The sequence below is a fragment of the Nicotiana tabacum genome, chromosome 15, assembly GCF_000715075.1.
Source record: "Nicotiana tabacum cultivar K326 chromosome 15, ASM71507v2, whole genome shotgun sequence".
Taxonomy (NCBI): Eukaryota; Viridiplantae; Streptophyta; class Magnoliopsida; order Solanales; family Solanaceae; genus Nicotiana; species Nicotiana tabacum.
The window spans coordinates 21,025,610-21,051,776 of record NC_134094.1 but is presented as its reverse complement, the minus strand read 5'-3'; the positions used below and the strand labels follow the sequence as shown (position 1 = coordinate 21,051,776).

General features: G+C 32.8%; 2 protein-coding genes across 14 annotated transcripts; both read right to left on the bottom strand.

Moving 5' to 3' along the window:
* Positions 1-449: 449 nt before the first annotated feature.
* Positions 450-12,069, bottom strand: LOC107791819 (B3 domain-containing protein REM14). 10 transcript variants are annotated; one of them, XM_075230638.1, is made up of 13 exons: positions 11,771-12,068; positions 9,432-10,043; positions 9,038-9,344; positions 8,740-8,819; positions 8,339-8,570; positions 6,482-6,556; positions 5,506-5,636; positions 5,197-5,425; positions 4,266-4,340; positions 3,547-3,677; positions 3,241-3,469; positions 1,674-2,124; positions 450-720 (listed from the first exon to the last, which is right to left on the bottom strand). In XM_075230638.1, exons 3-12 carry the CDS (start codon positions 9,156-9,158, stop codon positions 1,970-1,972), a joined length of 1,458 nt encoding a protein of 485 aa, XP_075086739.1. In that variant the 5' UTR covers positions 9,159-9,344; positions 9,432-10,043; positions 11,771-12,068; the 3' UTR covers positions 450-720; positions 1,674-1,969. The 10 variants fall into 10 exon arrangements, with proteins under 10 accessions (XP_075086739.1, XP_075086735.1, XP_075086736.1 ...); XM_075230634.1 differs by lacking the exon at positions 9,432-10,043 and having other exon boundaries at positions 1,674-1,985; positions 2,079-2,124; XM_075230635.1 differs by lacking the exon at positions 9,432-10,043 and having other exon boundaries at positions 1,674-1,976; positions 2,079-2,124.
* A 1,111-nt stretch (positions 12,070-13,180) lies between these two features.
* On the bottom strand, positions 13,181-22,700 carry LOC107791818 (B3 domain-containing protein REM10). Of its 4 annotated transcripts, none has more exons than XR_001649336.2 (8): positions 22,373-22,700; positions 17,053-17,371; positions 15,861-16,096; positions 15,411-15,678; positions 14,589-14,663; positions 14,340-14,467; positions 13,989-14,153; positions 13,181-13,498 (listed from the first exon to the last, which is right to left on the bottom strand). XR_001649336.2 is itself a non-coding variant. In XM_016613952.2 (8 exons), the coding sequence occupies exons 1-8, from the start codon at positions 22,436-22,438 to the stop codon at positions 13,461-13,463; spliced, it is 1,362 nt and encodes a 453-aa protein (XP_016469438.1). In that variant the 5' UTR covers positions 22,439-22,698; the 3' UTR covers positions 13,181-13,460. The 4 variants fall into 4 exon arrangements, 3 of the variants coding, with proteins under 3 accessions (XP_016469438.1, XP_016469439.1, XP_016469440.1); XM_016613952.2 differs by having other exon boundaries at positions 13,989-14,220; positions 22,373-22,698; XM_016613953.2 differs by having other exon boundaries at positions 13,989-14,220; positions 15,861-16,012; positions 22,373-22,698.
* Between the last annotated feature and the right edge of the window lie 3,467 nt (positions 22,701-26,167).

Here is a 26,167-nt window from a genome sequence, read left to right as displayed (position 1 = left end):
TATACTTATATCGATTTATATATATATATATATATATATATATATATATCGATATAGAAGAAAATTAGAGAGAGATTGTGATAGATTAATGATTTTGTAAGAAAAAATGAAAGAATGATGGGGTATTTATAGTTGAAAATAGGAAAAAGTATAATTATAAAAAGTTTGGTATTAAAACAAAGTTTGGAGGATTAATTGGCTATTTTATAAATAGCCAACGGCTATTTTTGACAGCCCAATGGCTATATAGCCGTTGGGACCGTTTGGCCCGTTAAGGGACCGGGCCGGTCCCGGGCCTGATGGGGCCAAATCATAAGACCAGCCCACGAGATCGGCCCAGGCCCACTAAAACCGGGCCAAACAGTCCTGGCCCGTTTAGCCCGTTTGGCCCGCGGTCCCGGACCTGCCCACTTGTCACCCTTACAAGTAACCTATTAAAATCGGTTAAATTACAAGACAACTACACAATCATTGAATACAACTACAATTTTGAAGAAACATGTACATGTCAAATCAAATGAAAGGCAACTGAAGCAAATATAATACAGCATATAAAAAAAGGTTTGGCTTATGAAGAACAAAAAAACTAAAGGCATATCTTCTGTTGAGATTAGGCAACATGTAGTAAATCCAAGAACATCATATTCTTCAGTTTTCCTTTCCTTGCCAATTCACTAACTTGTCAAGGGCTTTGCTTGGCATCCTTCCCAGAATATTTACCTGAAAATTTTCTTTTAACATAACATACTCTCTTCACAATGAATCAAAATTTTGTAGACACCACTATATAGCAATTAAAGTCCAAGACCTAAAGCTAGATTTTCTTTGGGTGGGTAGAGGCGGATTTAGGCGATGCAACTCCAGAAATGGCCTTTTTGACGCCACTAGACTAACAGGGTACTCCCTCCGATCCACAATAAGTGACATTTTTGTACAACCTCCTAGAAAATAAGTATTTTGACTAAATTACCCTTGATTAAATTTTGCATATTGTTAACTTGACACATTGGGCTATGTAAATAGGGACAAAATATGAAAAATTACAGTTAATTCATTCTTGATTATGTAAAAATGACACTTATTTTGGAGAAAAATAAAAAGGCCAAAAGGTCACTTATTATGGACCGGAGGGAGTAGTATTTAACGAGTGGCCTCAAAAAAGGCCATATAGTGCATATCCGATTTTGTAAAGCAATGCATCCAGATTATTTAAAACCTGTCAAGATCCTTTTAACATAAAAAATAATCTTTCTGTAGTAAGGATCATTGAAATAAGCAAGAATACTATTTTCGAGGGAAAATACAATTTACGGTGATTAATTCTTTCAGAGCATGTCATAATATTTTCAAATCACTAACATTGAAAATTTGTTCATGATTCCGTTCTCTCCATTGTAATAGCCTGACGGGAAAGAAGAAAAACAAAAGCATGTATCGCACGGAGGAAGATCATGAAAACAAGTAAATACTTATCCGCACCCAGTTTTTACACAAAATCAATATATTTAACCTAAGTAATTACAAAATAAAGTGAGAATACATATCACTTAACAATGGTTAAATGATAATTGTATGTAGGAAAGACACTTGTCATGTGTTTTTTGGTTTGGTATAAACATTTCGTGCAAATAAATTTTTATCATGAAAATATAGGGAAGCAAAGGAATACTCACAATGGAAAGCAACGGGTATTATTTGTTGTTGATCAGTTCAAACTTAATATGTATCTCCTACTTGGACATCATTTGCTTCTCTGAACTGTTGCCATCCCCTGTTAATCCCAACGTGAACTTCCATTGGCCCTAGTTGAACTTCAAGAATCATCTCACAATGTCTATTCATCAAGCCATTTGATTTTACAAAAGCCAATGGAAGATACAGCTCAAGTTTATCACATTGTATAGACCAATGTCGTGTTAGCATTAGCATCATCAACAGATGTTGAAGCAGTCACATTTGAGGTCTGATCTTAAGGTCTGTTATTCCTTTTAAAAGTGCATGAAGAAAAGATAGAATCAGAGAAATGAAAAGAAAAAAAATGTAATTCAGCGACAAGAGTTTGCTCTTGAAATCCAGACCTTGAGTGGAAACGCTCGGGCTGAAGTGATGCATTTCCTCTCAGATCTAGTTTTTAAAGACACAACAATATAAGAAACAAAACTAAAACCAAAAAGAGAATTTGGAAAGAAATGTTATTGTCACATTAAAGATTGAAAATATTTTTCTTGTGGAAAAGAACAACAACATACCCAGTATAATCCCACATAGTGGGGTCTGAGAAGGGTAGTGTGTACGCAGACCTTACCCCTACCTTTATGGAGGTAGAGAGGTTATTTCCAATAGACCTTCGGCTCAGGCAAGCATAGGTACCACAATAATAACAAGAAACAATACGGGACAATACCGAAAAACCATGTAGAAACAGAGAAAAAAAAAACAAGTATTCAAATAAGCCTACTACCAACCAAATGCGAGAGTACGTACTAACACTACTGGTATGAATAATCTAGACTACCTAACCTACTATCCTAATCTTAGACCTCCACTCCTTCCTATCACCGGTCATGTGGAAAAGAAGAGATGAAAAAAAATTAGGAAGGGCTTATTCAACTCCGAGAATTATAGGGCTTCTTTCAAGGACCTCAAAAAGGTCAACTGTAGCCAAAGCCTAGCTCCAGATTTTATTCTCAGTTGATGGAATTTTTGAAAAACTCATAAAACTTGGGAAAACATAAAAGATATGCTACCAATAAATGAGCAAAAAATGCTGTCCTCTCTTTTACTAAAACATTGTGTCTAGTGTTTTAGAATTCAGGCAATAGAAACTACAAATGAAGATAAAAAAAACAGTTGCAAAGAGAAGCTTTAATAACTAGAAAAGGACCTTATAAGTTAATATTATGTCATTGTATTTACGATTTAAAGAAAGAAATAGACGTACAGTAGCAGCTGACATTTGGAATATCTTTTTATCAATTTCTGGACTTGCGTTAGTCATGCCTTACGGTATCAAGGATGCTTATGAGAGCTGGTGCCTTTTGAACTTCTTTGGATTGTGTCTCCTCCTTAGTTATTCAGTAAGTTATTGTATGTGAGCAGTCACTCTTTTGTATATTTTTTGCTACGCATCTTCTTGATGCCATTTAATGAAATTATATTTAAAAAAAAAAAAAAAAAAACTAGACAAAAAACTGGAGAACTGGATTAAATTTAAGACAAGGACATAGATGAGAAATTAACCGTGAAACTTCAATATAGGCTTCTCTCCGTTGGCTACTATCCCAAACATTACTCGATCTCCTTCTTTTAAGCAATTAGCAACGCAGAACTCACGCCATCCACCTCCAATGTAGGTGAATCTTCCACATGAATATAGCGTAAATGTCCATGACCTTTGCTCGTCTCTTATCATTATTGTACATTTCCTGTCTCTGAGACCATGTTGTTGTGCGAATGGGCAAGGAACACGCTGGAACAGTTTATAACCAGTTTCACAAAAAGTTCATATGTTTTTCTGAATTCTCACATAACGAGATGAGTTCTTACCAGAAAACGCTTTGAAAGGTAATAGGGTTTCATGGAACAAATGAAATGAGGATGACCAAGATGCATGTCCTTAGCAGCTTCTACATTGGGAACAGCCTCACGTGATGATATGACGTTGGACTTTGGTTTTTCTGTTACATTTGTTAATTACACAAAAAGTCACGTAAGAAATATATATGGAAAGAATACTTACGATATACAAACAGAAGAAAATATCAATAGATCAACATGATAGAATCTGTCTTGGAGGTATAGATCTATCCAACTGTATGCAGATTTCTTGCATAGTAAAACTACTTTTCAGCTATGAAGACGATGAATCTACTTTTCCCATATTCTCTCTTGCACTATCTGATCATGGTTTTATTCAAATTCAAATGCTTATTATTTGTGAAAAAGTCTAATATTTTCTCAATTCGGCTATCAACTATATACAGCATTCATTGTGAAATGCATCCTTCCTGAAAAGAAAAAAAGTCATGTAAGTTATCTCAACTCAATTAGTTATTGTGAATCATAACTTAGCACAACCTTTTTCATCATCTGTAGTGTATCAGATATATGGGAAAGCTCAAACAAGACCTTACTAGCTATGTTCTACTATCACACATTTGGTAGGAGTTAACTCTAGTTACCATTACTCTTAGCCTAGGTATTAGAAATGAAATGCAAAAAACGTATTAGATACAACAAGAAGGATTTGCTCATGAAATCCAGACCTTGAGTGGAAACTCTTTCAGTATCCGAATTAGTCTTCTTTCCTTCGGGCCGGAGTAATGCATTTTCTCTCAGATCTATTTTTAAATCGACATAAACAATCAACAATGTTAGAATTGCAACAAAATATGAATCTAAAACCAAGTAGAAAAGAATTGAGGGGAAAAGGAGAGATGAAAGTTATTTTAGAAGGGCTAATTCAACTCTCAGAAACATATAGCTTTTTGTTAGGAACTACTATCTCATGATATGCGCTACTCAGTGAAGTGCTTGAATAAGCCTAACATAAAACTTGAGAAAGAACTTTTTGGGGGAGCTGCTGTAAATAGTTCAAAAGACCTTCTACGAAACGCAAAAACATTTCTCAGTAACTGTTACTCTCAAGAAAGGGGAAAATCTTTCAGTGTTACTTCTAAAGATACTTTAATAAAATTACTAAATTTAAGACTGTTTAATAAATAAAAACTTCAATGATGAGTTTGTATTTTGTTATCAGTTGATGGAATTGGGCATTTGAAAGACTTCATAAGAACTTGAGAAAAATATGCTACTAAAATCAAAACAAACTAGGCAAATGGCGTCTACTTCTATTTTTTGGTGCATCTGGAATGAGAGGAATCACAGATGTTTTGAACTATTGATGGGATTTCAACTCCTAATCACTCTGTTAAAGCAATTTGTCTAGACAATTTATTTAGTTGGTTCAACCAAGTTCCAGTAACTAGCATTGAACTTTGTGTTTGCTCCTTAGTTATTCAGTAAGTTTTTGTATGTGAGCAGTGACTCTTTTGTTTATTTTTGCTACGCATCTTCTTGATGCCATTTAATGAAATTATCTTACTTCATTAAAAGAAGAAGAAGAAGAAGAAAGAACCAGACAAAAATTGGAGAACTGGATTAAATTTAAGAGAAGGGCTTAGATGAGAAGTTAACCGTGAAACTTCAATATAGGCTTCTCTCCATTGGCAACTATCCCAAACATTACTCGATCTCCTTCCTTTAAGCAATTTGCAATGCAGAAGTCGCGCCATCCACCTCCAATGTAGGTGACTGTGCCACATGAATATAGCGTAAATGTCCATGACCTTTGCTCATCTCTTATCATTATTGTACATTTCCTGTCTCTGAGACCATGTTGTCGTGCGAATGGGCTAGGAACACGCTGGAACAGTTTATAACCAGTTTCACATAAGCAGTTCATGTGTTGTTTCTGAATTTTCTCCTAACGAGATGAGTTCTTACCAGAAAATGCTTTGAAAGGTAATAGGGTTTCATGGTACAAATGAAATGAGGATGACCAAGATGCATGTCCTTAGCAGCTTCTACATTGGGAACAGCCTCGCGTGATGATATGGTGTTGGACTTTGGTTTTTCTGTTACATTTGTTAATTAATGCACAAATCATGTAAGAAATAGATATGGAAATAATATTTACGATATACGAACAAAAGAACATATCAATAGTTCAACATGATATAATCTGTCTTGGAGGCTATAGATCTTTCCTACTGTATGCAGATTTCTTGCATAGTAAAACAAATTTTCCAGCTATGAAAACGATGAATCTACTTTCCACATATTCTCTCTTGCACTACGTGATCATGGTTTTATTCAAAATTCAAATGCTTATTATTTCGAAAAAGTCTAATATTTTCTCAATTCGGTTAATCAACTATATACAGCATTCGTTGTGTAATACATCCTTCCTGAAAAGAAAAAAGACATGTAAAAAACGTTTTTAACCTGTAGTGTATCAGATCTATGGGAAAGCTCAAACAAGACCTTACTAGCTCTGTTCTACTATCACATATCTGTTAGAAGTTAACTATAGTTACCATTTGAGCCTATGTATTATAAATGAAACGAAAAAAAACGTATTAGATATAACAAGAAGGATTTGCTCGTGAAATCCAGACCTTGAGTGGAAACTCTCAGTATCCGAGTTAGTCTTCTTTCAGAAAAGAAGTCATGTATGTTATCTCAAATTCTCAATTAGTTATTGTGAATCATATCTTAGCACAACATTTTTCATCATGTAATACCTGTAGTGTATCAGATCTATGGGAAAGCTCAAACAAGACCTTACTAGCTATGTTCTACTATCACACATTTGGTAGGAGTTAACTCTAGTTACCATTACTATTAGCCTAGGTATTAGAAATGAAATGCAAAAAACGTATTAGATACAACAAGAAGGATTTGCTCGTGAAATCCAGACCTGGAGTGGAAACTCTTTCAGTATCCGAATTAGTCTTCATTCCCTCGGGCTGGAGTGATGCATTTTTTCTCAGATCTAGTTTTTAAATCGACACAAACAGTCAACAATGTTAGAATTGCAACAGAATATGAATCTAAAACCAAGTAGAAAAGAATTTCTTTATTAACAATAAAGAAAGAAAATAAATTGAGGAGAAAAGGAGAGATGAAAGTTATTTTAGAAGGGCTAATTCGACTCTCAGAAACATATAGCTTTTTTGTTAGGAAATCCTATCTTATAGTATGCGCACTCAATGAAGTGCTTGAATAAGCCAAACATAAAACTTGAGAAAGAACTTTTTGAAGAGCTGCTGTAAATAGTTCAAAAGGCCTTCTACGAAACTCAAAAACATTTCTCAGTAACTGTTACTCTCATGAAAGGAGAAAATCTTTTGTAGATACTTTAGTAAAATACTACATTTAAGATATATTTGAGAACACATGGAAGATATATTACTAAAAAATGAACAAATATGGTGTGGTCTGTTTCACCAGGACACTACTGTTCACCAACAAAATTTGTGTCCAGTATTTTAAAATTCAAACCATAGAAACTACATATGAAGACAAGAACAGTAGCAACGGGAGCTTTAATTGTATTTATGATCTAAAGAAAGAAATAGATAAAAAGTGAAAACTGGATGAAATTTAAGAAAAAGGCTTAGATGAAAATTTTGCCATGAAACTTCCATATAGGCTTTTCTCCACTGGCGACTATCTCAAATGAAATGAGGTAATATGGTAATATGGTTTCATGGTACAAATGAAATGAGGGTGAGAGAGAGGTATGTTCTTAGAAGCTTCTACGTTGAGGAAAGCCTTGTGTGATGACATGAGGTTGGACTTTGGTTTTTCTATTACATTTGCTAATTACACATAAAGCCATGTAAGAAATAGAAATATTTTGTGGAACGGATACTTCCAACATACGAACAAAAGAACATATGAATAGTTAATTATAAACAAATACATGACTAGAAATTAAATATGACGAAAAGATTACAGTTAAAGTATGAATAGCATCTAAACATGCACCTCAGCTTTTGGCTAATTGTTTATCTAATAGAAGTTGAAACTTATTATAAGGTTAAGAGAAATAACTTGCAAATTCATCAAGTATAAACTGATTGTACTATAATAAGCATCAATTGATTAATTTTGTGATGCTATTGATGTTCGTTTCAGTAATTACAGTGCAGTACTACTGTTTAAAGTTCTATATTCCTTTAGAAGATCATAAACTACTGCTTTAGTTTATACTCATGTCATCAATATATCTCCGGAAAGGTTGAAGACTACACTGCATCTCTAATGTGACTCTAAAGATCTTTACCATTTGAAATCAAATTTCCAACTGTTTGGTTGGGTAAATTTTTAGAAGTGTAGTTGATATGAGAATCATGTTTTACAGTTTGGAGTTTGGACAACCAAACACTAAGCTAGCGTTTGGACATAAATTTGGTTGAAACTTGAAAAAAGAGTTCTTGAAGTTGTGTTGAAAAATAATTTTTGGAAGTTGAAGTTGTGTTTGGACATGCATTTTATTTGAAAAAAAGTTAAAGTTTTGTGAGTGGAAGAAAAGATTTCACCCAAAAACTGGTTTAACTTGAGAAAAAAGTTCAAAATTTTTTCAAAAACTAATCATGTTCTATGAACAAACGGTGTTTTCCAAGAAAAAAAATTGAAAAAATGTACCCGAAATTTATGGCCAAACGGGTGCTAAATAATTTGATTGAAGATGTAATACAGTGTCATGGTATATATAACAAAGTAAAAAGATTGTTGAAAATTAAGAGATAGCTTAAATGAGAAAACTTACGATGGAATTTCCATATTGGTCTTTCTCCGTTAGCAACAACCTCAAACATTATACGATCTCCAACCTTTATGTCATTTGCATCACGGAATTCACCCCATTTACCTCCAATATAGACTTGAGAATAGGAGGTATATAGCTTTAAATTCCATGACCTTTGTCTTTCACCTCTAATAATCAAACCACATTTCTTGTTTTTGAGGCCATTTGCCTTTGTAAATTTTCCAGGAAGGCGCTGAAATAATTTATAACAATTTGCAAATTTCATCAAACATACCATATGCTTCATATTTTTGCAGTAACTAACGCCAATAAACCAAGGGGGGGAAAATAAAATGGTGCACAAGTCTCCTTTAGCCCGAAGATTCTTGAAGGGTTAGGGCGAAATGAATTTTGAGACTTACAAAGTAACTTTTCGAAAAGCAATAGGATCTAACTGTGCATACAACATGAGATTGACCAATAGGGTTTTGAGGAGCAGCTTCTGCATGGGGAAAAGTCTTGCATTGTCAATTGTAGACAAATCCATATCAATAAATTAAATATGACAAAATGATTACGATCAGAACATGAATAATATACAAACATCCACCCCATCTTTGAGCTAATTTTCAATCTAAACAGATTGAATGTTATGTTAAGATTAAGGGAATTAAGTTGCAAATTCATCAAGTTTAAGCTAATGGGTTCTAAAGATATCACCTTTGATTTCAAATTTCTTGGAAGGATCTTTAACAGTATGTGCGTCTTCTTCGTCTTGCAGATACTCCGCATACTCTCTGTCACAGTGACTTGAATCAAAGATGGTAACCTCAAACTCCATCTCTCCTTCATGTCTGAAAATCAATAAATCTCCTAACTGTAATCCATGCTCTTCTGCAAACTTTTCCCAACCCTCTTCCAGTCGCTGGCCATTCAGCTTCACCAGCCACTTCTTACTACCCCTTCTCAGTACTGCATGTTCATGCTCATGTCCCTTTAGATACTTCAGAAAACCTTTAGGAATTTTCTGCAGCACAACATAAACTTAGAGTTGTCTTGTTATAAATCATCAAGCTGTTTTGTTTAGTATGTGAAACAGTACTATTTTTCTCACCAGATAAACAATTAAAAAGGGCAAAGGGTCAAATTTGCCCCTGAACTATGAGAAATGGTCTCTGTCCGGCCTCTGGTAATAGTTGGGGTCAATCATATGCCCTTGCCGTAACAAAAATGGGTAATATTTTCCCTTATTGACTAATGAACTGATTAGTACAGTTTACTGCCACGTGTCCAAAATTTAATAACAGGAGAAGGGTCAAACTTGCCCTGAAATAAGCGAAATGGTCTAGACATTGCCTCCATTAATAGTTTCGGTCAATCATTCCAGTAGATATGAATTCTCGAAGGAAACGTGGCAAGAGAGCTGCTATATTTCATGGTATTGAGGAAGATGGTATAAGGGCTTCTTCTCATACCCTTCGCACAAAATTGATGAACAAGAGAATGAGAGGGTAATAGATTGATTGCAAGATATGGTTAATCTGCTAAAAAGATCGTCCACTGACACCAGCCTTGTGGTGGACCTTGGGATGTGCTGCTTGTCGGAGCTCTTCTGTCAAGTATCTTTCCGATTGAAAATATTCAAACCCGGCCCAGTGAATTTCCAGATCCATTCCAGCTGAGAACCACCACTACCAATGCAAACAAGCTCTACGGTCCGTTGGGGCTTTAAGCGCAAATAAAGCGTGGATTTTAATTAAGAACGGTGCAAATGGAGAAAAAAATACAAATATATTTGTGTAGTCCAAGACAAATAATTACAAGTTTACAGCATGAATAACAAATATATGCGCAAAGAAGTTGAAAAATATTAACGATAAAGTGAAATATCAATTATTTAGTGTCGCCTCCTCAGGATTAAGCTCATTGGGCAAAGAAAGTATGTCTTCTTACCACCTTGATGACGACAAGTGCCCACTAGGCGAGGCGAAGCACTTAACATATTTTGCGCCTCGCATCAAGGCTTAAGCACGCCTTTGACAACACTGCTACCAGTAACTTTTACAGTTACCTGAATTTTCACTGACCACCCTCGTCTCGTCTCATCTCCCCCTAGCTACTCCGATAGAACCCTCTCAGCTATCAAACCCCAATTATTTGGTCATTGTCGCCCACTATCCAGAATCTTTATCCCTTAGCCGGTATCTATTTTGCCCGAAAATGGTTTAATTATCTGTTGTGGTGGAACATTGTTTCACTATTGCCATATCTCTAATTTGTCGGTGTTAGTCGGTTAAGAAGATTAAAATGGATGGGGTTGTTAAAAGGCAACAACAACAACGACCCAGTAAAATTCCACAAAGTGGGGTCTGGGGAGAGTAGTGTGTACGCAGACCTTACCCCTACCCCGATGGGGCAAAGATATTGTTTCTGATAGACCCTCGGCTCAGGAAGACCGGAATAAAACAAGAAGAGATAATTCATTTGTAACGTCAGCAGAAACCGTAGAAATAGTAACAGAAGCATAAAAACCAAAAAATAAATGACATGCAATAACAGTAACCAGTAATTAATGTCTGTGGCTAAGAAAAACAGAAAGGATAGTGTGGACTCAATATTAACCACAAGCCGTCTAAGATCAACCCTATCCAACCCCGACTCACCCCCGGTAAGAAGTAGGAAAAGCTCGACTACCCCCTATCCTACGACCCTAATGCTTGACCTAAGACCTTCCTATCAAGGGCCATGTACTCGGAAATCCGCAGTCGTGCCATATCCTGCCTGATCACCTCTCTCCAATACTTCTTAGGCCGCCCTCTACCTCTTCTCGTACCCACCGCAGCCACTCACACCTCCTCATTGGAGCATCAAGGCTTCTACTCCGCACGTGCCCGAACCATCTGAGCTTCGCTTACCGCATCTTGTCATCCACAGGGGCCACGCCCACCTTCTCCCGAATAACTTCAATCCTAATCTTATCTATCCTAGTATGCCCGCACACCCACCTCAACATACTCATCTCTGCTACCTTCATATTCTGGATATGAGAGTTATTAACCGGCCAACACTCTGCCCCATATAACATGGCCGGTCTATTAAGGGAGGATAAAAAGGGATAGTTAATATTGACCCTTTTCCTTTTATTAAAATTTGGACAGGTGACAGCAGACCGTGCTAATCAGTTCAGTTAGCCAGTGAGGCTAAATATAGCCTACTTTTGTAACAAACTAGCAGCAAAGGCATGATTAACCCCAACTATTAAGGGAGGGCATATGCAGACATTTTTGCATAGTTCATGAGCAAATTTAACCTTTTTGCATGTTCATATGGACTATGTTTTTTGAATTTTAGTGTTTTTCTTTTCTGGGACAAATTGTTACCTCCATATCATATAGTATATAAATATATAAGCAAAGATGAAATAATTACTAAAAACAGTTAATTTTGACTCACCAGAGCGTGCTTGAAGCCTGGCAGAATAGGCTTGAAAAAGTGAGGCTTCGCTGGACGGACTTTCATAGCCAGCTGTCAAAAAATGCAGTTAACTATCTTTTTCTACTTTGTAATTGATAGAATTGAAAGAAGATTGATACTTCAACTCAGTTCAGAGGATGCAATTATTTGGTAACTGAAACTTGAAATGAATGGCAGCTTTTACTGTGGGACTGTCTAAAATAGATGAAATTTTCACAGAATCCCGAAGCAACTTGGGATAAAAAAGATTAGCAAAAATATTATATTTACAGGCGTGGGAAATGGGAACTGGCGGGTTTTTCATTGGTAATGGGTAAACCAGTCAATATGGGCTAGCCTATGCAGGCCTTGGTATTTGAGGACTGGGGCCGGGTCGGTCCATCATTTCTATGGGCCTTAAAATTTCAACTCAGTCCTATGTGGGCCATGGGCTCCCACGGGCCGGTCCACAATTCTTTAAAGACATTTTTTATATTTAAGTTATAATCTGAAAGTGTAAAAGAATAAATATTTACAAGTCAAAAAATATTTAGTTTGACAAAAAGCTTTTGTAAAATTTGGAGTAATAACTTTTGATAGTTCAATAGATTACAATAAAAACAAAAAAGAGAGAACAATATTCCATTCATTACCAATCAAAACTCAAAATACAACAACACAGTATAATCTCACTAATGGGGTATGAGAAGGGTAGTGTGTACACAGACCTTACTCATACCCTGGGGTAAAGAGGCTGTTTCCGATAGACCCTCGGCTCCCTCCCTCCAAGAACTTCTCACCTTGCTCTTGGGGTGACTCGAACTCACAACCTCTTAGTTGGAAGTGGAGGGTGCTTACCACTAGAGCAACTCATTCTTGTCACTAGTGAAAATTCATGATGTAGTTTGTTGGACTAATTGCTTTTTCCTTTAGGTATTTCGTATTTCGTCATTCCTTCAATGGTGAACTAATATGAATAATTTTATTTTCGATAAATAACTGACATTTTTCTATTAGCATTTTATTTGTGATAGCAGAGATTTCTAATTTAAGGAAATATACATTGAAAATGACTAATTTGCATTCCATGTATCAACAAATGAAATATTGTACTCTAGAAAACTAGCAAGCCTTGCCATTCTGTTGATAGCGCTCATTTTCTTGCCCATCACCAACTGCTTTTGTTATCTTGTCAATTTACTTATAAATTTTAAAGGAAACGATCTAAATTTATGCCTTGTTATACGTAATATCTCAATTTTATCCTCTCTTATACTTTCACATCATTCATATCTTTACGGTTAGTAAATTATCCCGTGTTTGCCCCTATCTTTAATGGAACTCCAGTGTGCATTATACAAATTTCACGTGTCAAAATACTTCAAAAGAAATTCAAATTTTACTCTCTACTTTTGACTATAACTTGAAATTACTCTCCATTATACTTAAAGTTGAAGCAGCATTAAAGTCAAGGGCGAATACGAGACAATTTGCTAGCGGCAAGAATATGAATTAATCCAAAATGTAGGGCAAAATCAAGATATTACGTATAATGGAGGTTTCTTAAAGCAACAAAGCAAAACAAGGTACATCCTCTGTTGAGATTAGGCAACTAAGTAGTAAATCCAAAAACACCATATTCTTCAATGCTCCTTTCCCCTTGCCCATCACCAACTGCTTCACTAACTTGTCAATGGCTTTGCTTGGTATCCTTCCCAGAATATTTACCTGAAAATTTTCTTTTAGCACAACAGTCTCTCTTGCTATAAAATTTTTGTAGACTTGATTTCATACGACCACTACATAATAATAGAAGTCTAAGCTAGATTTTCTTTGGGGGAAGGGGGTGATTTTGTAGGGGCATTTGCAGAAATGACCTTTTTGAAGCCACTAGACTAACCAGGACAGAATTTAAAGGGTGGCCTCAAAAAAAGTAACGGTGCAAATAATCCAATTTTGTTAAGCAATACATCCAAACTATTTAAGCCCTTTGAGAGTCGTTTAATGTCAAGAGTGAAGTTATCTAACTCATTCCAAAAATCCATAACTCTACCAAAGTGTGGCATAATATTTTCATATTACTACCGTAAAAAAATTGTTTGAGTCCACTCTCTCCTATATTTTAATAGCCTGAAGGACAAAGATGAAAAACAAAAACATTGATATTTGATAGCACAGAAAAGACCACAAAAACAAAAGGAAGTAACGAAATACTCACAATGGAAGTATGCTATAGGTATTGTTCCGTTGTTGATGAGTTCAAACTTAAAAGTATCTCCTACTTGGACATCATTTGCTTTCACGAATTTTGTCCATCCCCTGGTAATTGCAACGTGATGTCCTGTTGGTCCGAGCTGCACCGACCATGATCTCTGTTTCTCATCTGTGATAATCATCTCACAACGTCTATTCATTAAGCCATTTGATTTTGCAAAATCCGCTTGAAGATACTGCTCAAGTTGTATCCCAATATGCAGTTCAATGCGCGTTATCACAAAAAAAAGAGAAACTTCTACTGAAGATCTAAACTATATTAAGGGCATAATTAAAGTTAATTCAAATTACTTACGAGACGAGGTCTTTTGATGGAATAAGGCTTAATAGTAGAAATAAAATGAGGGTAAGCATTATTAGCAGATGTTGAAGCAGGTACTTGTGCTTTTGGAGCAGTCATATCTGACGTCTCAATCCTGAGGCCTGTTCTTCATTAAAAAAGGAATACATGAAAAAGAAAAGAAAGAAGAAACATTAGAATCAAAGAATAAAAAGAAAAGAGGTACTTGATACAGCTACAAGACTTTGCTCTTGAAATTCATACCTTGAGTGGAATATCTATTAGCATCCAAATCAGGCTTCTTTCCTTCGGGATGAAGTGATGCATTTGCTCTCAAATCTAGTTTTTAAATTGAAAAAAAATCAGAACTGAAACTAAAGAATGAATTTAAAACCAAAGATAGAACATTAAGTTGAAGGGAAAGAGACTTGTTATTGTCACAATTCAGAAAGAAGATAAAATTCAAGGGGAAAAGAGAGATGACAAAGAATTTCGGAAGGGCTAACTCAACTCTTGATAGTAGTGAAGATCCCTAAAATCTGGAGATTGTTTTTACACAAGTATTTACCACTGAAGATTGATTTAGAAAAATTGAAGGCGATAAAAACAAGGAAAAAACCTCACTAACAACAGCGTATTCACCCAGATTAATCAAAGACAGAGTTCACTGGTACCTGGCCAACACTGGTTTTTTAAACCTGAACAACGGATTTTTGGGATTAGATGGATAGTAGCTTTACGAACACTACTTGGTAAAGTGCTTTAAAATGGCCTTTTAGAAAACATGAGCAAGAACTTTTCATAGATGCCGCAAGTAGCTCAAAAAGGGCATCTACGAAAATCAAAAATGTTGCACACTAACATTGTGAAAAGCATTTACAGATATTACTTAGTTAAACGTTGTTTTTTGAACAAAATGCGGAACATAAAGACTCTTCAAGAACATAAAGAGTAGCATAATATTTTCATATAAAAAAGATGATACGAGAAAACTTGCATGAAAAAGAAAAGAAAGAAGAAGCATTTGGTTATGAGAAAGAAAAGAAAGAAGATATCAATAGTATAACATGATATGAGAAAACATGCCTTGAAACTTCTGCTTTGGAGTTTCTGCGTCAGTAACATGAAATTTCCATGTAGACTCGGTTTTTCCATCACTAACAACCTCAAACATTATACGTTCTCCCACCTTTAAGCAATTATCAGCAATGAATTTACGCCAGCCATCTCCAATATAGACTCGATCTTTGCAATCAGAACTCAGCTTTAAATTCCACAGCCTTTGTCTTTCATCTCTTATAAACAAATCGCACTTCTTGTTGGAGAGACCATTTGCAAATTGTTGAGGAAGGCGCTGACATAGAGTATTACCACTTGGACACATCATTAAACAGTTCATATTCTTCAGATAATTCTTCAAATTTTCACTTAACAAGGATAAAAATAAGTAAAACGGTGCAGATGCTTCCTAGATGCTTCCTTTAGCCTGAAGACTCTTGAAGAGTTTACGTGAAATTAATGAGTTTTAAGTCTTACCAAGTAACCACATGTTAGGCAATATGGTCTAATAGTGCATATAAAATGAGAATGACCAACATGCTTGTCAGTAGCAGCTTCCGCATGTGAAGAATCCTCGTCTGACGAATTGATGTCGGGGCTTGGTATTTCTATTACATCGTCTGTATTTCCTGAATGGCTTAAATGGCACGACATGGATGGTAAGGATCCATATAGTCGATCCCCACTTGGGATTGAGGCGTAGTTGTTAGTATCTTCAAGAAATTAAATATCACAAATTCCATTTAGAGAAAGAGAACAACATTTAACTATCTACCACACATTTGGGTTAATTTCTTAAACTAAATAAATTAAATCAAATCAGTATTTTCTTGTATTAAGATTAAAGGAATTCATCACTTTAGTTTCTCTTTCTCAGTGTTATCAATGGCGAAAAGCGCAAAAAAGCTCTAAGGTCTAGTGGGGCTTTAAGCGCAAAGCGCAAATAAAGCGTGGGCTTTAATGAAGAAAGACGCAAATGGAGAAAAACTACAAATGTATGTGTAGTCCAAGACTAATATCTATAAGCATGAATACAAAATTTATGGACAAAGAAATTGAAGAGAATTTACGATAAAGCGATATATCAATTGTTTAGTGTCGCCTCTTCAGGACTACGCTCATTGGCAAGGAAAAGTATGTCTTAGAGCCTTGATGACAACACCGAAGCGCCCGCTAAGCGAGGCGAAGCGCCCAACATGTTTTGAGCCTCGCTTCAGGGCTTAAACGCACCTTTGATAACAATGCTCTTTCTACTCTACTTTTTCCTACTATACTCCCTCCGTCCCATATTAGTTGTCATATTTTCATTTTGCACGCCCCTTAAGGAATCATAAATAAGAACTATTCTTTTACTAATTTATCCTTATCTCTATGCAATAAATGTGCACTCTATTAGTATTGCTTACTTTCAAGACAATTAATATAATGGGCAACATGGGGAAAAATTGATTAATTCTTTCTTGATTTTATAAATTGACAAGTATTAGAGGACAAACATTTTTAGTAACCCTGTCAACTAATATGAGACGTGGAGTATTAAATCAGCATCAAGCATCATACTGTTTATGCATCAGTACACGATAAATAAATAATCAGGAAAATAACTTCCATAAATAACAGAAACGTAAAATCTAAAAAAAAGAGAAGTTGAGAACCTAAATAACTTCACCTTTAAATTCAAAATTCTTGGAAGTCTCTCCAAAAGTATGTGCTGTTGGTGTTGCTGCTTCTTCTTCTTGCAAATACTCCGCATATTCTCTGTCACAGTGACTTGAATCAAAGATGATTACCTCAAACTTCATGTTTCCTTCATGTCTGAACACCAACATATCTCCCAGCTGCAAATCATTTTCCTCCACAAATTCTGCCCAACCCTCTTCGAATCGATATCCATTCACCTTTACCAGCCACTTTTTATCCGCCCTTCTCAGTACTGCATGTTCATGCTTACGTCCATTTAGATACTTCAGAAAACCTTTAGGAATTTTCTGTAGTACAACACAAATTTAGAGTTGATTCAAGTTGTTTTATTTAGTATGTGAAAAAAAATAGTACTATTTTTATACCCAGATAAACAATTAAGAAAGGGCAAAGGCCATTACAAAATGGGTTATATTTGCCCTTATTGACTAATGGAACTGATTAGCATGGCTTGCTGCCATGTCTCCAAAATGTAATAATGAGAAAAGAGTCAAGTTTTGCCCCTGAACTATGCGAAATGGTCTAGATATATGCCCTCTGATAATAATTTTAGTCAATCATGCTTTTTTGATAGATGTGAATTCTTGAAGGGAACGTGGCAAGAAAGCTGCTCTATTTGATGGAATTGAGGAAGACGGTATAAGGGCTTCTCCATCATACCCTTTGTACGAAATTGACGAACAAGATAATGAGAGGGTAATATATTGATTGCAAGATATGGTTAATGTGCTTAAAAGATCGCCAACTGAAACCACCCTTGTGGTGGATCTTGGGATGTGCTACTCATCGGAGCTCTTCTGTCAAGTATATTCCCGATAGAAAATATTCAGACCCAACCCAGTGAATTTTCAGATACATTCAAGCCGAGAACCATCACTACCAGTCACTGTTTCCAAAGGCGAAAAGTGCAAACAACCTCTAAGGTCCATTGGGGCTTTAAGCGTAAAAAAAGCGTAGTCCAAGACAAATAATTATAAGCTTGAGTAACAAATATATGGACAAAGAACTTGAAAAATATTTACGATAAAGTGAAATATCAATTGTTTAGTGTTGCCTCCTCTAAGATTAAGCTCTTCTTACATCCTTGATGATGACACTGAAGTGCCCGCTAAGCGACGCGAAACGCTTAACATGTTTTACGCCTCGCTTCAAGGCTTAAGCACGCCTTTGACAACACTGCTACCAGTAACTTCTACGGTTGCCCGAATGCCATATCTAGTCCTCTTTGAATAATTCAGAGGCAAATTTGACCTTTAACCTAAAATTAAAATAAGACACGTGACAGCAAGCCCTGCTAATCAGTTCAATTAGTCAGTGAGCTAAATATAGCCCACTTACTAACAGCAAAAGCATGATTGTCCCCAACTATTAACGGAAGGCATATTTAGTCTAGGGATGGCAAACGGTGCGGTGCGGTTGCGGGTTAAACCCGCAAAACTTTCAACCCGCCCTGCCCAGCATAGCATTTGCACCCGCATCCACCCGCCCCACACCCACGTCCACCCGCCCCGCCCTGCATAAGCTTTTTTTTTTTTCATTTTGCTAGTTTGTTTTAATTAATTTTGTTGCTGGATTTTCGATTTCATCAACCAACTGAATTGTTCAATTAGATTTGAGGATTTTGAAACTCATAATGGGATTACAATTCTGGTTGGCTGCTAGTATTTAGTTGTATGATTTTTTAAGTGACAAAAATTAAAATAGTGATTTTTGTGTAACAAACCTTCATTAGATGATTAAGTGATAAATGTTAATAATTTAATCATAAAAATATTTGTATAAACTACATTTTATATTCCCTTAAATGCCTAACTTTTTTCTTTTATTCAAAATTTCTAACTTAATTAACATTTCACTAATTAAAAGGTGTACTTGAAAAAAGAAATTATAAATGATTTAGTTTGTTTTTATGAAATACTAGTATCTATGAACGTGCGTTGCACGTTAATAATGGCACGTGACGATTTAAACATTTATTTATATGAAGAACAATAAAATTTAATTAATGAGAGAAATTTTATGTATAATATTACAACAATCATCTAAATACCGAAAAATATTATTACATTAGCATAATACATGAATTTAAAATAAAAGGACATCATCAAAACTTACACAAATGATCAATTTGTCATGTTAGTTAGATAATTATATATTATAGTTTAAAAGTATTTAATGTGATGATATCTTAACGAACACTTCTTTGTGGACAATATTGTTTTGTGTATGTTTCCTCCTAATGCGTTGGTTGCTCTGCTTTAATCAGAACTCTTGTTGTCGATCTTTATATCCCTCTTGAAAGTGCAACATACAGTTGTTCAAGCAAGAAAACATATTGTAGTAAATATAGTCCAATATTTAGAATGTTTGTCCTTATGCTATTTATTATATTTACAAAACATAAACATACTAAAAACTATTTTCACACAAATTTAAAAGGACATTCCTTAGTTTCGGAAGATGAAAGTTGAATTCAGGGATAAGAATATACTTAGAAACATATTAACCAGTATCATAATTTTTGCATGTGTGACGCCATTGTCAAAACTTCTATATACCATATGTGTGCTATTACATAAGCTATTCGGCGTATCTAAGTTTTTCAGTAGCATGACAAGCTTATTTTTCTTCAAAATTAACCTATATATACAATGGAAGATCAATTTTAACTTAGTCTACTATATATACGGTGGCACTAACATAAGTAATAAATAAGAAACTTGACAACAAACATATATGGTAGAAGGTCATTTGGTATTAAAGTATTTAAGTATTCTTCTTGCTACTAATTATTAGTATCATTTTCTGCTAAGTCAAAAACTGAAAAACATTTTGTTTTTACTATAAAATTTTGCAATCAACCTTTTATTTAGTTGATCAACATATTCATTTTGTTAGCTATGATATCTTTTTAATTATATCATGCGATTTGCACAAATTGCGTTTTAATCTAATGATAGAAATATTTCTCTTATTAAATGCACTACTATTACCATTGGGATTGATAACCAAGTGTTCAAGAAGAACCAAATCATCTTTTATTGGATGATCTTCTTCGTTTCCAACACGAAGCAAGAAGACACTGAATAATGGATCTGTTCTTACTTTATATTTCTTGTCAGTTGAATCTTTTTCGTTGAGGCCAGAAGTATAACTTTGGTAAGCTAGCTTTTATAGTCTCTGCTTTTATCGATTTTGGAACTAATCACCTCCCAAACCATTAATTTTTCACCAAACGGTTCATTAATATCCAATATATCTCTAAAACTCCAGGCAATTATTTCGATCGTTTGACACTTAACTATAAGTGCTTCATCCCATATTATCAATTTTGCTTTCCTTATAAATTTAGCACAATTGCGCTGCTTTGATATATTTGTGATGGTTATTTAAGTTGTTTGAAGAGGTATATCAAATCTAAAGTGGGTGGTCTCACAATAAAATCGTTGTTTGTACACCACTTATTATTATTGCTAACAGTTTCATGCCTGTTGATATGATATTTGCAAGTAATGCATGACATAGAAGTATTATTTCGATTCCGCCGGAGGCATCTACAAAGAATAACCCCGTTATACCAGAGTCGACTCTTTATAAAATAGTCTTGAAAACTTGTTCTTATTTAGGATTTAGCATTGATTGTGCTTCCTCAGACACTTGTATAGCATTTTGATTCTTAATAATATATTAACCTTTTTACTTTGTGTTCTAACGCTCTTTTTATGGAAAAAATTTATGTACCCGGAGATTATTTTTAACTTGAATAAGATTTTTACTCATGACGAATTCAAAAAATAATTGAATTGGATTCTCTTGCTAAATAATTAATTCAACGATTTAATTATTTGATTTTAACATAAAAAATAATTTATTCTATGTTGATTCAGATCTTAATATTAGTTCATCTCTTGTTTTGAATATTTAATCTTAATTATAATATTATCCGCCATAAATTTTATTTTCAAAGAGTAAAAGATTGATATGACATTTCACTTTTAGATCTTTATGTTGATAGAATCATTAGTGGAATTGACTCTTACCAACCATTTTTTTCCTTTTCTCACAAATTTATATTCTTAAATATTTTCTTAATTGTTGTTTAATAATTGGGTATTTTTTAATATTACACAACAAATTGATAAAAAAAATATTATTTGAGTAGGAAAATAGTTCAAATATAATATAAAAATATATTATCGTGGGGTATTTTTTTCTCTCAATTTTAACTCTATGTATTCTATTTAATATTACTTTTATTTTTTCTTCGTATTGGACATTATGTAGTGGTAATGTATTGCCAATACGAAGGATTCTTATGAAATTGATTTTATTAAACCTTCCTACATATTTTTAAAAAGAATTTAATAGACAAAATTTTATTAATTTTAAAATTTTAAATATTAAAAATTAGCATAGAAGATATTGTAGTCCAAAAAATAGGTTATTGCAGTTATGTCCTTTCCTTATGAGTTCTTCCGTTTAATATTTTAGGGCAATTTGATATATTAATATTGTATTTATGCTTTTAGAATAATATATGCTCTCATTTTTCTTAATGGATTTGGACAATATAATACATTCTCAAATTAAATTAGTAATAGGACATTATAATACATTTTAAAATTAAATTGGTAATAGGAATTTTATATGGATTAGACAACCCGAAAATATTTATACTAATAGGATTCCTAAAGTTAGTCATGTAGGATTCCTAATATGTAGTATTATGTCCTAAAACTAATAGGATTATAAGGCTAATATCTAGAATTCCGGTTATATCCTTTTATTATGAGCTATTATGCGTAAAATTATAAGGTTATTTTTATAAACCGACATTGTATTCATGCTTTTATAATAATATAGATAGATAGCTTAAATATTTAAACAAATATTCTGCTATTTAAGGTTTGTCGCAGACGTTGCTCATGATTCGTGTCTTACTGGGTAATACAATAGACCAAATCCAGTAAATTTGTGCAAACCCGCGTAGACCCGCAACCGCCCCGCAACAGCATCAGCCTTTTAAAAAATTATTTCAACCCGCCCCGCCCCCACCACGTAGCTTTAGACCCGCTCCGCCCCGCATAGCCTTAAACCCGCACAGCCCCATTTGCCATCCCTAATTTAGACATTTTTGCATAGTTCATGGGAAAATTTGACCATTTTCATGTTCATATGGATTATGGTTTTTGAATTTTAGCGCTTTTATTTTCTTGGATAAATACATATCATACATAAATATATAGGAAAGAGGAAATAATTACTAAAAGGGTTACATTTTGACTCACCAGAGCATGCTTGAAACCTGGCTGAATAGGTTTGAAAAAGTGAGGCTTCACTGGACGGACTTTCATAGCCGCCAAGTCAAAAGAATGCAGTAATTATAGACAAGAATCCTTTTCTGTTTTGTGATTGACATAATTGAAATATTGAACCTTCAATTCAGTTCAGGGAATGCAATTCTGTATTTGGTAAGTGAAACTTGAAAGGAATGGCAGCTTTTACTGTGGGACTGTGTAAGATAGACGAATTTTCACAGCATCCGAAGCAAAATTGGGATAAAGAAAAACAATACCCCCGGCCGTTCACAATAATGACTTTTTACCGCTATTAGCCTTAAGAAAATACTAACTATTAAAACAATAAGTATTTTGAATATATTGCCTTTAACTAAAATTAGTATTAGCACCCGCGCATATGCGTGGACACTAATCATGTCAAATATTTAAGTTATTTGGATTATATATAAATAATGCGTGGACACTAATCATGTCAAATATTTAAGTTATTTGGATTGTATGGGATATTAGTAAATATTAACAATTTCTTCTATTTTTCTTTTTTGATATCATTCTTGCCGGTGTCATTGGATCCTAAAAATAGTCAGGAAGCAAAATAATAACTCATATTTATGGCAAAACAATCAAATGTTGAGACTATGAATGACTCTTTGGATACGACTTGACTCTTTTACTACTACTTGAACTCTTATTTTGTGTGTTGATATCTCTTAAAAAATATTTCTTTTTTAAAATTTCAGTTTCTAAAACTTTATTTTTCAATAATAATTATTTTTATAATAATATAAGTAAAAATATTATCCTTAATTCAAAACTCATTTTAGTTGGCTATCTAAAAATTTTAAAAAAATTTAGCCAGTGAATTATTTTTTCCGGTATGACTTCATTTTGATATTTGATATTTGACATTAACCATGTTAAATATCTGAGTTATTTGAATGATATGTAATTAACCTTAAAATTTAAGCCTTCTAAATAATTATAGATAATCGTTAGATATTAATTAATAAACACTACGTGAAAAAGACTAACATTTTCTCAAATCTCATAGTGATAATTTTATTTTTGCACTATTCTCATTGGTGTCATTGGAACCTAAAAATAACCACAAAGCGAAATAATAACTCATATTTATGGCAAAGCACAAAAGTTGACACAATATAAATTATTCTTTGGCTACGACGTGACTCTTTTACTACAACTTGAACTCTTATTTGGTATGATATTATCTTTCAAAAAATATTTCTATTTTGAAATTCCAATTTCTAAAACTTTATATATATATTTCAATAATGATTATCTTTATAATGATGTAAGTGAAGATATTATACTTAATTTAAAATTCACTTTAATCGGCTATCTAAAAATTTAAATGATTCTTTAGCCGGAAAAACTTTATTTCAGTATGACTCAATTTTAAGTTTATCGATATCTCTAGCCACAGATTTTGAATTTTTAATACCCTATATATACAAAAAAAAATTATTCTTTGAATCAGTAAATGTTAAATTAGCTGATTGTTATTATATAACATTGCATATATTGTCTTAAAATTACCAAGTAGTTTATTTTTTGACACTACTATACTTGGCTTAACCTCGATGCAAACTACTCAAATTGCATTTAAATTAAAATTTGAATATCAAATCAGTTTGTTAGTAATAGTGATTTTTTAAAAACGACACATAATCTAAATAAAAAAAAATATTCTAAAATATCCTTATCTTATAATCTATGTATTTGAGTAGAAAAAAAATATTTGAAATAGATGAGATTAGCTTCCAAATTTTTTATATTCAACAAAGATGAAACATAAGAAGAAATTCGTTGTCATCTCCTATTTTTGTTTTTAAGATCTTTCATATATTTTTTTCAATATTTATTTTCTTTTATATTATTTTTTATGTCATTCTTTCTTTTGTTACAAAAAATTAATTTATTTCACTATAAAAGGATGAGTTTTAATATAGATTTTCTACATAAGAACTTTATTTATATTTTTAGTCTTTGGTTAAAATTCTTTCATATTTTTTTTTGGCTTTATCTAATCAGCCTAAATAGGTGCTTACCCGACCACTTAAATTAAAAAATTGAATGATGTGTAATTTATATATAATCCATATATAATATGTGTATAATCGTGTGTTGTCGGTATATCATCTATTTATATTAGCTATAAAAAGTAAACAATAAATATGATCAAATATTATATATTGTCCATAAAAAGTAAAAAATAAATCTGGCTGGATATATATGTAAATATTCCATAAAATTTCGATTTTTTGAGTTTATCTATGATATGACTTCTATTATAATAATTTTAAAAACGCTCTACTAATGTTCAAAAACATCTTATTTTTTTATTATCTTTGAAATAGAAAAAAGTAAAGAGTTTCTTCGAAATAATTTGTTTACATTTAAAAACAAAATCACGTCATATCAATTTTTTTTTATAAAAATATACTCTTTGTTACACTTGAAAATCGCTATAGAAACTATCAATTAGAAACCAATATCTCTCTTGTTGAGTTCGAGAAAAAAAATTCTTTCACATAATTTAATGATTCAAAACTAATATTCTTCAACGAAAAAAATATTATACCCTTGCAATATTGGCTTGATTTCAGCTAAATGAAGGGGTTTTAGCTTATACCCTTTAATTCTTAGAATGTGTTATATTGAAATTAATGATAGCAATTGTATAGCTAAAGTTTTGTTATTTGTTTGATGTCCATTTATACAAATTGACTCTTCAAACAAATATTCTTCAAAAAGAAAAGTAAAAAACAACTTCTTTATTTTTTTTTAATATTGACTGATTTTTGTGATGTTTCTTTTTCCAGCATGTATGTTTACTTCATTATATATGTAAGTAAACTTTTATTCGATTTTTAAACTCTTTTTTGTTATTTGGATAAACATAGACATGTACCCTATATATTACATTTATTTTAAAAGAAATTCAATTTATTCATATCTAGCTACAATGTTTTAAAGAACTATAATTATATAGTTTTAAATGTGAAAGAGTTTTATAGTTATATGGAATAGTTTTTTATTTTTTTGCTAGAGGCGAAGTAGTATTTAAATAATTAGAAAAGATAACAAAAGTTTCTAACATGATTGCATATGATCATTAACCGATTTAAGAATGATAACATGATAAAAAAAAAGATAAATTTTTATTTTTAAATTCTAATTATGACAACATGATAAAAAAAGATAAATTTTTATTTTTAATTTAAATTCAAATTTTAAAACTTTATCTATAAATTCAAAATTATCTATATATATATATAATATTTGTATTTGACTAACATAGTCAAATATAGAATAAAGTTACCATATACTATTGACATTTATTAGCTTGTCATTTGGCTTAATCATAATGCCAATTATATATGATAACTTTATTCCTTTAATATATATATATATATATAGATATAGATTTTTATATTGTTAACTTGACACATTAATATATATAAATAAGAAAAAATTTGACAAACTAAAATTAATTCATTCTTGATTATGTAAAAAAAAATTACTTATTTTAATCCAAAATAAGAAGGCCAAAAAGTCACTCCGCCCAACCAATGTTTCTCCCTTAATTTAATTTTAATAGTTAAATTAAAACGAGAATATATATATATATATATATATATATATATATATATATATATATATATATATATATAATTTAATCATAATTAAGTGAGAAATATTTACATAAAGATACATGTCTTGCATTCATTGATTTAGTGTAAATGTCAGGTGCGAATAAAT